The 14,186-nt window shown below is 32.5% G+C and overlaps 1 protein-coding gene across 5 annotated transcripts in view; it reads right to left on the bottom strand.

Annotated features, from left to right (window-relative positions):
* Positions 1-3,043: 3,043 nt before the first annotated feature.
* Positions 3,044-14,186, bottom strand: part of LOC132736592 (ADAMTS-like protein 1) — a 60,243-nt gene continuing 49,100 nt past the window's right edge. For all 5 annotated transcript variants that reach the window (XM_060723751.1, XM_060723752.1, XM_060723749.1 and 2 more), the window contains 9 exons: positions 12,028-12,094; positions 11,243-11,355; positions 10,729-10,851; positions 9,864-9,993; positions 9,150-9,354; positions 7,752-8,597; positions 6,513-6,695; positions 5,568-5,715; positions 3,044-4,126 (listed from right to left, as the gene is read on the bottom strand). In XM_060723751.1, coding sequence (XP_060579734.1) covers positions 4,008-4,126; positions 5,568-5,715; positions 6,513-6,695; positions 7,752-8,597; positions 9,150-9,354; positions 9,864-9,993; positions 10,729-10,851; positions 11,243-11,355; positions 12,028-12,094 — 1,934 coding nt within the window. In that variant the 3' untranslated portion in view covers positions 3,044-4,007. The remainder of the gene's footprint in view (positions 4,127-5,567; positions 5,716-6,512; positions 6,696-7,751; positions 8,598-9,149; positions 9,355-9,863; positions 9,994-10,728; positions 10,852-11,242; positions 11,356-12,027; positions 12,095-14,186) is intronic.

Below are 14,186 nucleotides of genomic sequence, written 5' to 3' on the forward strand. Positions count from 1 at the left end.
TTATTAAAGGTGTCAACATAAAACTTTGAATACTGGATTAGAATGACATTTGTAATACCAGTGGCATTTACATTAATTTAAAAACAACTTTTTTGAGTAATGTGTGTTTTTTAACTTAAATATTGATAAAAAATAATTGGTTATTGATATTTGTTGCCTTTAACAGACGAGCGTTAACAAGTATATGTGGTGCTCTTGTTTACTTTGGAACTTGACCTATTTATATATAATGTATGACTTATATTTTATACTTTAGCTTCTTAGAAAAAATAGTTTAAAGTTTAGGTATCATGGTAATATTTTTGATATATTTATACAGTGCCAGAGGGAAATTAAGATATTTATTTTATATTATTGTTCTCATGTTATTGTTGTATACTTCTGTCAAATGATGATTACATTATTTAGTTATTCAAACAGATTTGTTCCATTTGTATTCTGTTACATTAATGGAGATTTTTTTATACTCACAGGATTACTATAAAATATACCCATTTTACCAAATATTTTTAGAAATATAAAAAATGTTTTAGCAGTTTTGTTATTTATTTAAAAATGACTGTAATTGTGGAATAAAGTAGATGGTGTCAATATAAAATGGCAGTAAAAATATCAAGTACTGAGAATAGTCAAGCACTTGTTATTATTTGTGACTGACATAGTATATTTGAGTATTTAAGTATTTAATAAAGTAAATGAATTTTTCTTTCAGGATCATTACAACAAAATAAATGTTACATTATACATGTTATAGTTTAAAAATTTTACATATCATGTTTACTTACACCTTTTATAAGTTATATGTATTATTCATTAATGTAGTCATTTAGAAATAAATTTTGTTTTAGAATGTGACTTGTTTTTATTACCTGTGCTCAAAGGTGAGCTTTTGTGATGGCAGTGCGTCCATCGTCCCTGTGATCAACCACCATCTCTAACTTAATTCATTGGTTGATTTTGACCAAACTTCATAGGAATGAACATTTGGCAGCCTTAGCAAAATTTGTGGAATTGGTTCAAGTTGGATGTATATACAGGTCAAAGGAGATAAAGATATATTTCCAAAATGAAATCTTCTGAGAAACAACAATACTAGATATTTACCATGAAGCATCCACTTGGAAGTACTCTACACATCTTATATAAATCACGTCTCAGTGGTTTCTTTGTTTTTATAGATATACACATATTAAACTGCTATACTGAGAACTTAGGTATTTGGCGTGCAGTGTAGACCTCTACAACTTGCACCTTAGAAATGACCCTGTCTTGGGGTCACAGATTGAACTGATGACTTGTATAGGCAAAAGGTCTTAAAACTTCTTCTTCGAAGTTGCATTGAACATATTCTTGTTATGTTCACAATGTCATACACGTGTGAGTCTTGTCCAATTGGTCGGAATTGGCCAGAACTGGGGTGGTAGGTGTCACACACACTTAGTTTATATAGATTTGTATTGGAAAATACATATTTATTTCCTTCTTTAAGACTTCAATGCCCGGGCTAGATTTTCAGCATGTAGCATTGCCATTGCGTATCTGACCTCTAAAAAGTTGTATAAGTCATGCCCATCTGGTAAAAAATGACTTCGTCCTCGAGGTCAGATACATAGGCCAGTTTAGTAAAATGTCTTAAAGAACCACTTCTCTGAAATAACAATGCCTAGATATTTGGATTGTAGTATAACCTTGAAGTCATCTGCAAAAGTAATATGTCATGCCTTTAGAAGTCTTCTTTTGTATTTGGTATTTTGCATGTCGCATCAACTTCAAATATATATTTCTTATCATTACACACATGTTGTGTGACAAGGTTCATAACTCTAGCGTGACTATTTTAAGAATTATTCCCATTGATCTTGGAATTTATGTTAACAAATGTTATTTTTTTACTATAACTTAATACATAAGTATACATAAATGATTTTTCTTTCATAATTTTGTCTTTATTACTGCGTCCAGTATTTTATTAGTCGACCTTCGCTGTCTCCTGTGACAGCTCTTGTTATTATTCTTCTTGTGTCAAAATTGGCCGGGTCCAAGGGTCACTTTATTTAATATTCATTTATTTGACTAAAAATAATTGGAAAACACATTTAGATTTCTTGTGAAAAACTGCAAACTCTGAACTTAGATACTTAGTATAAAGCATAGCTTAATGGACCTTTACAAAAACATATAGGGTCAAAAATGGCCCCACCGTCGGGGACACAGTTTATGTAGACATATACAGTAAACGTGTCTTAAAATCGTTTCTTCTGAATCTCCTACATTGTCCTGAATGTACAAAGTTTGTTATGTTTAGCATGTATCATCACTTTGTGATTTTCTACTTTATGTCATTCCAATTGTGTAGAAATACCCTCGCAGCCACTTACTAGTTTATGTAAACTTATATAGGAATACCGAAGAAGTCTTCTTGTGTAAAGTTACAATGCATAGAGCTTCGATATTTGACGTGCCGTCAAATACTGCTTGCAACATAATGGCAGCCCAAATTACTGATATTTGCGTTGAAGAAAAGTGACCCTTTTTTTAGCAATGGCGGAGATATGACTATAAAGAAATGAAATACAGATCAGTACATAAGTTAAACTCTCTTTTGCACATAATTTTGGCTTTGACATAATTATCTTAAAAAGCGTTGGAGATGCAAGCTGTTTTCTTTGCACTTCTGTAGTTTAGATACTGTTTTTTTTTGTAGGATGGCAAAGAACTTATCAGATACCCCTGCCAATCTTTGAATTACAGAGCGTTATTTTTTGCACCCGCTGAAATATCGTGGGTTCTGCAAGACCTACAGCATTTAAAAACTTGCAAATTTTGAAAATGGACAAAACTAAGCGATCTGTATTTCTAGAGTTATGCGCCTATTTACATATTAAGTATTTTATTTTTTAAATTTATGCATTCCTTTTTATAGTTCTTCCGCATATTGAGCAGTAAAATTCATACCATAACACTGTTGAATTTGCCCTCAACAGGCTGGCTGCGGAACAATACAAGTGTTCAGGTTGAAACAAGAAAAATCAAGAAATCTTCACGTATTTCAAAGTTTTATTAGAAAATTAATATCATAAAAAATATACAATCCACAATGATAGTTATGTACAGTGACGGGTCATAAAATAATGCTTGTGTTAGAACTTGACGCCGGAATAAATGAACAACGTCAAATGGCGATTCAGCAGAACAAACCTTTATCATAAAGACGATTTCAGAATTCATAATACATTGTATTTAAATAAATCAGTAAGAACCTTCATGTATTCAGACTTCGTATAATTTATGATACCGATACATATTGATATCATAACTCTTTTGGTTTTATACAAATTTATTTTAGTTCGATTGTGTTGGAAGCTATATGCTTAATCTTATTGAAACACTCTCGAATCCGTTCCTGGAACAAACCAGTACTAAGCAATATAAATGTAAAGTGAATGTAAAGTTTCTTGCTGAAGGAAACAACAGCTTGCCCCTGTCAGGGTTTGAACCCATGCGGTCAGCAATCCTTAGATTACTAGTCCGCCGCGTTAATCACTCGGCTTTGCCGCAACAACGTAATCATAACTCTTTTGATATATTTAATGCGGTTACTTTGGTTGAAACTAGAAAAAGAGAGAAAAAAAGATTTATGTAATGTATATATCAAACAACCTTATAATCATAACAGAAACATGTATAATGGGTCAAATATATCTGTACGGTACAAGTTCCAGCTCTCTAGAATATTCAGATTTCCATGTAAATTGTTTTCAACAATTGCAACAGCTAAATTCAGAAAATTGAAAACAACAGTTGTCTGCGCACGATTGTCATCTCTGTTAACGTCATTTCCGGTGGAAGTGTCTTGTACGACTAAAACACATGTAAAGCAGTATACAATTTGTTACATGTCTTCTGTAAAACATGCATTCGCTGCCATTGGAAACGATTTGCCTAGTGTCTGGCGACTTTGCTTCTATCTGAACAATTAAAATCACAGTTTGCAGGACTATCTGAATCTAGCTAATGTTGGCTTGTTTGCACGTTTTACAGCACTTCCAGCGGAACTTGTGATATCTGCACATTTTTAAATGTCCAGCTAAATCACAGAACGATGAGTTGTCGACACAAGTTTCTGCTAAAAATGCAAAATATAACATTTTATAAAACGTAAGTGTTAATATGTATCACAATGTAGAAATTAAAATGATTTTAAAGAATAAATTTGATGCAAATTGTGGAATATGATAGATAAGGGAAACTCATTTGGTTATTAAATATACAATGTATAAGGATATAACACAAGTTTAAAGAAAGTCTATATGAAAGAACTAGTACTGCACCCTTTACATATAACAAAGTATTTTGCTTACACGTGAATTGTATACGTTGGTTGAAAGCGTATACAATTCATTGTGAACTTATTCGTGAGTAAACGACGTCAAATGCTTACATAACCTTTAAACGACGGATATGTTATCCATTTTGAAATAATATATTCTCCCTTAAAGTTAATATGTCTATACAATGGGCACATTTTCCATTATAATTTCAAATATTGATAAAAACAATTGAAATCAATCTTTTGGATTTTCTTATAAAATGCGCTTGGAAAAAAAATGTTGATAAAATTCTAAATAATTTAGAATGAACGTTAATTTGAAACAATATTTTGTTCTAGAACAATTTTACTGTCTTCTATACAATGTATGTAATATCAAACCATGTATCTCACACTTGCCAACAAGTTCCATGTATAATTTTTTCGAGATTTATTGTTACATTGTATGTCAACTAAATATCACCGTGATTATTCATTGTATTACATACCTCCCATTATAGACCAATGCACTTAAACGCCTTTAATTATATACCTATAATTTTTTCCCTAAAGTACACGTAAATCTTGAAGCGCGATTACGCTTGAACGGATAGAAATACCATATATGGAAGTGCCGAACTATTTTTGACGTTGGTTTCCATCTTAGTTGCAGCTGTGTATAACATAGCATTTGGAAACGGGAACCAACATTATTAAAGGCGTGGCCAGTTTTGCAAAAAATACGTATTCATCCGCCATTTATGAATTTATTTCTTGACAACTACATTTCATTTCATGAAATTACTAATATAGAAGTGAAGTATATTGAAAGTGCTTTTTACTTAAAATGAAAAGGTATATAACAAAAGGAAAATTATGTTGAAGCAGCTTTTTAAGGCCACGTATTTTGCTACTCGCGACGTTGAAAAATTGATTTCTCACTCGTCCTTCGGTCACGCGAGATATAAATTTGTCAACGCTGCTCGTAGCAAAATACAAATCCTCAGAAAGCTACTGCAACAAAATATTCCGTATATATTGCTCGCGCTTTGTGACAAATAAAAAAATGCATGTATCACCAGAACATGCTGACTCCTTATGATCAGACGATCAAACGCCTACATTTCAAACGTAACCTAGAAACGCTGTAAGCTATAAACGCTGTAACGAAGCTAGTTAAAAGAAAAAAATCTTTCAGATGATGTCGTCAAAAATATATATTTATATTTACAATGACAAACTGAAGTTAAAAACTTACTGTGTCTACATTTCGCAGGTTTACATGTTTTTGAGACAGATGGTTTGGCTTTATTTCTACAAACATTGTATGCCGGAAGTTTAGTCGATACCCATACACAACTTAGCGTACGTAACTTCCGTCCTTTGGCGCCACATAATGGTGTACACTGTAAGGAAACAAAACATCTCGTTACGCTTTGTGCTAAGTGAAATCTTAACATTTCTTACCTTGACCTGTTGAATTTGTGCAATAGATATGCTGTACTTTGAATTTGGGTCAGTCCCCTTTAAAGTGTCAGAATTTCAGTACAAAGAAATACAAAATTAACCAACAATATAGAGCCAGCCTAGACTATACAGGCTTTACATTAGCGACGGCTCTTGACTTAGTGGTTGGAATGATGTTCTGTATCTTTACACTGTACGATAGTGATACATACACTCATTTAATAGGATAGTGTTGACTGACATTTTAGTAACGATTCAATTAAATATACCAATGAATTTGGAAAAAAAAGAAGAAAGATCTCATTGGACAAACTTTAATTTCAGGAACTAATTATAGGTGATTACAAATAGTACATACATTGTTTTTGTGTTATTTAGGAAGTTCATTGAACCCCTTTTTATACGTTTTGCAAAACAACAAAAATGGTTTAATTGATCAAAACGGTAAATGAGCCGCGTCACGACAAAACCAACATAGTGGGTTTGCGACCAGCATGGATCCAGACCAGCCTGCGCATCCGCGCAGTCTGATCAGGATCCATGCTGCTCGCTTACATACCCTATTACAAGTAGAGAAACTGATAGCGAACAGCATGGATCCTGATCAGACTGCGCGGATGCGCAGGCTGGTCTGGATCCGGGCTGGTCGCAAACGCACTATGTTGGTTTTGTCGTGACGCGGCTCACATTATCTTACATCTTAAGCAAATAAATAAACAAACAAACATATACTTACATCTGACCATTTTGATGTCTGCCATTCAGCAGTACAGTTTGGATTTTTACAATGCTCTCTAGCAATAGGCTTCTCGATAATGTTGCATTTAGATACCAGAGCCTCGGTCTGGTTCTTGTAAAGGCATTGAACAACTCTCGTTTGTACTGAATGACCTACTTTTTCACACTTCTCATCTGTACACTATTTAAGAATTCAATAATTTGTCATTAAAATCTTCTCATGTAATAAATGATTTATTTAAAAAAAGAAACAACATGATTTAAATGCATTGCAATCTGTTATTAATATTTCTGACTGTTTCACAATAATAATGATACTACATGTAAGATACTCTAATTATTTTCATATATTTTGATATTGAAATCACGTAACCTTTAGTTTTATAAGCTATTAGACTAGCATCTCTTAAAGCGATTGTTTTATTAAAAGCTCGGCCTCGATGAATTACAATATAGAAAAAGTAACTCTTCAACGACAACAAAACAAATGGCTAGCAGATTAATACATCATTATAATTAAGCCTCTAATAATATTGTTATAAAAAACAAATGAGTAGTAAAAAGTAATGCATACAATATACATTGTTTCAACACCATAAAAATAACCAATGTTCTGTCACTCAGCCTTTGTACCACGTGACGTTCCTATAGACATCATTATAGGGTCCAAGCTTATCAATTTACTAATAGTCTCTTTTTTATTTCCAGAGTCAACAAAGTCCATATCAAACCAACATTACACCCCTTATATAGACTCATTTTCATTACCAGGGTCCAAAAGATTTATATCAAATCTGTATCGCACCCATTCAAGTCTTAATCCATATCAAATCCTTATTGTAATTGAAATTATAAAGTTCTGTCGAATTGTCAAACACTGGTGGTGTGAAATAAAGAGATCATTAAACATGATTGAGAACAATGCTGATTCTATTGGACTTACACACAGCGTCAAAACCTATATCAGACTCGGCTAGTATCTTGTCTAATATAGTTTTGACAGTTTTGTACTCGTCAAATAGAACTCAGTATTATACCCAATATAATTTAATATAATAACGTCATATATTAAATTAACATTACTTCCGAAATTCAGAGAAGTTAAGTTCTCAAGTTGCTTCACCATATGATTTTATTTGTAATTATTAATAAATTAATTTCAAACAGCTCTCTAAGAAAACCGAAAGAAAACAGTTTGATTCCTTTATAAACGACAATCAGCATAATTCATTCTCACCTCTGACCATTCTCCGGCTGTCCATGAAGGGCATTCACTCTCTATAATACATTTTTGGGTTGAGGTAGGTTTCTCAAGTCCTCTTTTCAAGCACTCCTCCTCTGGTAAAAGCCTTATGAATTTATCAGTCAAGTGATTACACGTCACAATTCTTGTTTGCGTACCCCACCCACATTTTTCCGAGCACTCGGTCCAGTTTGATGTGGTAAAACTTGAATAATCATACCCACTGTTTTCATCTATTGCATTTATATGTAAATACTTCGTATTTTTCATCTTAGATGTACCGTCAGCTTGAAAATTACTCCCGTTAAAATTAGCTTGAAATATTGAATTTAATATAGTATCTGCTTGTTGCTTAGCCTCACGCTTTGATTGAAAAGATACCTTAACGGTTGCATGAAGTAACCCTGCACTACACGTGAAAACACCCGTGTCAACTTTTGGATTTGCACGTGTTATTCTGAGGGCTCCGTTGGAAGAAACTCTTACGCGTCCAACTAACGGAATCAAACGGTGATCTTTAGTCCAGAAAATTAATTTCTTATGAAAGTTTCTCACTGGGCATTTGATTTTAACGGACTGATTTGGCAAAAGAATTGCCTTTTCTCCAACATAAAGACGTATCCTTTTCGACCGTTTCGTTTGAATAAAAACTCCTTTCCGCTCCTTTATTTCCGGAAGTTGCTGTAGTTTATAGCAGTCACCAAAGTAACATGGTCTCGTGTTCGTTGGACGCGGTCCGATACATTCCGAATCAGAGACATTCACTTGCAGATTTGTCTTCAGATGTTTTACACAGAATACTGGCCTTGATTCGAACCCGGCACCACAAGTAACCGAGCACTGAAAGATGCAGAATACTGTTTACAACAGAGGTGAATTATCTGAATTATCTTACATTTCATGTTTACATTTCATTTATTAGTTACGGTTTTCTACCCACCGAACAACCACATTATCTTATTTTTGCACACGATAATGTTTTATACCAGCCACATAATCTCATTTTGACAAAAGGTTTACACTACAATTTTCTTGCTCAGCCTAATTGTACTTCTTTTAAACGTCAAAATGTTTGTTTGTTTGGTTTTTAGGTACACCAACACAGTATAGATCATATAGTGCCGAAAAAGGAAAGATGACTTTGGCTAACTTCGGGTGTTACAAACTTCAAAGCAACACAAGTGGTCAAAACCACTTCACCTGCTGTAGCTAAGAGATGCATAGACGCGAGTTATTTAAACTCATTTAGTCGCTTCTTAGATCACGCAGGGATAAACGGTGGCTACTCAATCATAAAGGACATGGGTTTATACAACATGTAATAATAATCCCAAATCGGGTAAAATCCTTGGTTATTCTGCAATGAAAATAAATTGAATAAAATCTGCATACCTCTGCCCAAGATCCGGTTTTCCACTCCGCTTGGCAAAATTTTAGATTGCAAGATCTTTCTGATAGTGGAACAGGGTCTGGACATCTGTATAAAGGCAGAGTTTCTTGTGCACCACCTGACGTCATCTGAACACATTCAATATCACGTGATTGTCTACCACCGCCACACGGCACTGAACATGTACCATACTCGCTTACACGCCATCTGTAAATAACACTTATTTTGAAGCTTTTTATGTTGTTGCCGTTGTTGTTATTTTTGTATTTTGTTTTGTTTTTGGTTTTGTAAGATATTCCTCAATGGACATATAAACAAAAACAAATCATAAAAACATTTTGTTTTCGGTATATTTCAGTGTCTGCGAACTTCATTGGATCCGAGTGCTTCTTTGTGCTTGCATATCATCTTTCAATGTTTAATGATAAACACGTAAATAGTGAACAAGGCAAATATATATTGATTTATCAGCCAAAAAATTTATATATTAAGACAATATTAAAAGAGAGACAGAGTCGGGCCGGTAGGAGATAATTGGCCCATAAAATAAATAATGGCCTATTAACGTATAGTAACAACGTCTACCGACACATTTCCCATCCCACACAAATAGAGAAGCATCAATACTTAAAGAATGCGGGTTAGATTCGATATTTTAATGTTTTTTTTTTGGTCATCTTATCAGACAAGTTTAAACATTCTTTACAATTACTTACCCTGGTGGACAATCAATTACATTACAATATTGGGTTATCGGTCCTGGTCTGATCAACTTTTCACACAGGAAATCGACTACAGTTCTGTTGCTGACCACGTCAACACATTCCAGGATACTTGTTTGAGTTCCTGTAACAGACAATATATTACTCTAATATTTTGACACCGCATATTTTTATACAAATTCTAATGGGTGCTTTGGCGATATACTTGCCATTCCGTAAAATGACCTCTAATGGACTATGGTTTCTTTCTAACATTTAAATCGCATTAATACCTTCGTGCGTAAATCTCGCATTTTACATATCCAAAACATATTGTATGCGGACAGTGTGTCATAAGCGTGAATAGTTATCATTAGCTAAATACCCCAATTCAGAATTCAAAACATATGTAAAATCAGATGAGAAAATATATTTCAGAGTGGTCTATTGTTGCTTCTGTACATCTATGTCGTGAAGAATGATATTCCTATTTGATCAGAGACATTTTTTATACAGAAAAGTAAAACTCTATAATTTGATGTATGACTTATTACATCATTCAATATAAAAAGCAGATCTGTGTGAATTTAACCTTTTCTATTAATTTTCTCATCATATTAATATATTACAACATCTTCTTCAGTAGTATTTGAAGATTGTTTGAACATTTTCATACAAAGTGACCTTGACAGAATATTGTCATAAAATATATATGCCTTGATATAAATATCAACTAATGAGACCGTTCACTTTAGTCCAGTCCTATTGATGGCCTTAATGTACGGTTTTTACTGTAATATATAATAGTTTGAAGACATGACATTGTAAGTGGCTAAAATTTATGGAAGACCGTAACGAGTTAAGGTATTTAGAACTTTACCGCGTCCGCAAGTTTGACTGCAAGGTTTGAACTTTCTATGACGCCAGACAAATGCCTCGTCACCGGAAGCTGTCAACGGGCACTTTCCTTGATGACATTCACGTTTACTGTGCGGCTCAGTTCCTGAAATATAATGTACCCTTATATAACTAAATGTCTAAACAAAAGCATTAAAAAGCATTTACTTCCATATCATACAAGCATAGTGGTAGTCAATCCTGAAAGAAGGGTTGGCATATTGTTGGTTTTTGTTTTGGTTATAAGTAATACAAAACATCTACCCCAGAGCAACTCACTATCTTATAGTTAAAATATGAATTATAAAACCTTTTAATATGACATCAAACAGATAATATATAACATGGCACATTGAAATGTCTTTCATTTTGTTGTTTAAATACACGCTGAACATTGTCTATGACAAAAATAAGCACACAGAGTGTTTACTTCTGTCACAATCTAAATTCACTATCTACCGAAACATTTTAAAAAAGAGATAAAAATATAAAATAACCTTCACATTCAGAGAACGGCACGACTTGGCTATCTTTCTTACAGGTCACATTTCTGTGCCTGTAGCCAACACCACATGTTACAGAGCAGGGACCCCATGATGAAACTACAAACCTACAACATACAAAAAACAACCTAGTATTTCATCTTAACGTGTATTAATCGAAGTCGCTAGCAAACATACAGACGGACGAAAAGATCATGTTGACGTATGGGTTTCTTAAAAAATTACGATTTGTCACAAACTTAATTATTTTTTAGCATAAAAAACCCAAAAAAGACCATATCCGTCATTTACAAAATTTAATATTAATTTTAAAAATGTTTTTTTTTTTTTATGAAATTAAAATACATGTAGATAATATTTTCTAACGTTTTTGCAAAGAAATTAAAATAATAATAAGAACAATAATAATAATAATAATAATTAAAAATAATAATAATAATAATAATAATAGATATGACTATCCTGCATAATACGATATGATTTATTTAATGACTATCGTGTTTTGTGGTGATTAATTGTAATAGAATAACATCCTGTTTAAGACTGTTTCCGAAGAAATATGTAATTACAGATATAAAAAGACATAATCGCCAAATGTATTATAAACATTATAATTATGACACGGACTCAGGTTACAAAAAATACCCCCCCCCCCCCCCAAAAAAAAAAAGAGAAAGAGAGACAACAAAACGACACACACTGATATTCAAGTCTGCAAATATCTACGTGACTAAATTATATGTTTTTAATAAAGAATAAAGAATGATAAAAGTAGTTACCTTGGTAACGTGAATAAATCTTGTAGCATGGCGTCATCAAAGAAATCATGTTCTGTAACTGTAGAATCTGAAATAAGAAAAAAAAAGTTTTTGCTCTCCTTATATCTTAAAAAAATCTTTAGGCTGGGCATGAGATTGATCACCATTAGGATAGATAGATAGATAGATAATTTTATTGACCTAAACAATACAGTTTTTTGTCATACAATTGCATATACATAAATATCATAATTTTATCATGTGATTTAACAGACAGTGAACACAATTTACATTGTCAACATATTGTTTGTGGAGGATGAATAAGATGTTTACATATATATGAATCAATATCATAAACAAAATCAAAGTGAAATAAATTCCTTCCATAAAATTGGCAAAGTTAACATAGCAAAGACTTTCTAAGTATAAAAGCATTGTAAACAAATTTGGAAAGATTTCTAATTATAGCTTGATTATCACTCTTAAAAAGCTCTGTAAATTTAATAACATTTGGTCTTCTATAAAAATATGCTTTGATATATTGTTTTCTAAAATCTTCGTACAACGGACATGATATAACAAAATGGTATTCATCTTCAATATCTCTGTTTTGACAAAAAATACAATAACGCTCATTTCGTTCAACTCTGTTTCTAGAATAGCGTCCAGTTTCAATAGCCAGTTTATGTGAAGATAATCTTAATTTTGATAAAGCATTTCGAAACTTGAATGACAATAAATCTAAATATGGTTCAAATCTAAATTCTGTTTTAAATTGCTTATACATAAATAATGTTTCACATTCTTGCAATCGTTGAAACCAGTTTTGTTTAAAGGTATCAATTAGTCGAGCTTTAAAAAGTAAATGAAATTTACCTAGATCAACACAGGATGGGTTGTTCCAAACATATGAAAACCCATAGCAGTCCAAAATACTTTTAACTTGATATGCCCAGTTATTTTTGATAACATTACATTTACAAAAATTATCATATAATCTGTTTAATAATATATTTGTAGACGATACAATTTTACACCAGAATTTAATAATGCGTACATATCTGTTAATGTAAAGCGGATAGCGCCCTAATTCACCATACACACCCATACTTGTACAACAAGATTTAACATTTAATAACATTTTGCAAAATTTCAGATGGATCCGTTCAATTTCTTTTGACTTACTGAATCCCCAAATTTCGCAACCATAATTAAGAGTAGCTGTTATAAAAGCATCAAAAAGTTGGCATATAACACTAGGTTTAAGATTTAATCCCTTTATATTATGCATCAAAATATTAAGGGCCTTAAGGCCCTTGCCAGCCAATGTTTCTTGGTTTAGTATGAATGTACCCGTATAGTTAAAAACAATCCCAAGGTAATTAAAATTATCAACTATTTCTATGTTTTCATTATTATATGTCCAATGCTCATTTTGCTTTATGTGACCTCATTTCCTTAAAACAATTATTTTTGTTTTGAGGGTATTTACTTCTAGGCCCCATTTGTTACAGTATGTATATAATAAATCTAGACTATTTTGAAGATCGCAAACAGTGTCACTTAAAATAACCATGTCGTCTGCAAAAAGCATTAGAATAAAAGTAATATCATCTAAGGTTAAACCACTGTCATGCCCTCTTTGTAAAAATAGCTCAAGATCATCAACAAATAATGAGAACAATAAAGGGGACATAACCTCTCCTTGTTTTAAGCCTACAGCACACTCAAAATAGTCCGAATATGAGTTACAACCCTTGATACAAACTTTAACTTGTGAATACATGTCCCTTAATATTCTAAATAATTTTCCATCAATTCCTAACTTATGCAATTTTAGCCATAGGCCGTTTAGATACACACTATCAAATGCTCTTTTCATATCAACCATACAACAATACAAACGTTTATTTTCATTTAAAATCTTATGTACAACAGCGTTTAATACAAAAACTGCATCTACCGTAGAACGACCCTTGCGAAAACCAAATTGAGCATCGCTTAGTATATCATTTTTTTCGGACCAATCATTCAGTCGTTTATTTAAAATTCCAGTAAAAATTTTCGATAGACAACTAACAAGTGTGATGCCTCTATAATTCCGTACATCGCATGGGTCGTTCTTTTTAAAAATAGGCACTATAATACCGTTAGACCAATCAGATGGAAAATGTCCAGAA

The sequence above is a fragment of the Ruditapes philippinarum genome, unplaced genomic scaffold, assembly GCF_026571515.1.
Source record: "Ruditapes philippinarum isolate M1 unplaced genomic scaffold, ASM2657151v2 ctg2093_1_1_1_1, whole genome shotgun sequence".
Taxonomy (NCBI): Eukaryota; Metazoa; Mollusca; class Bivalvia; order Venerida; family Veneridae; genus Ruditapes; species Ruditapes philippinarum.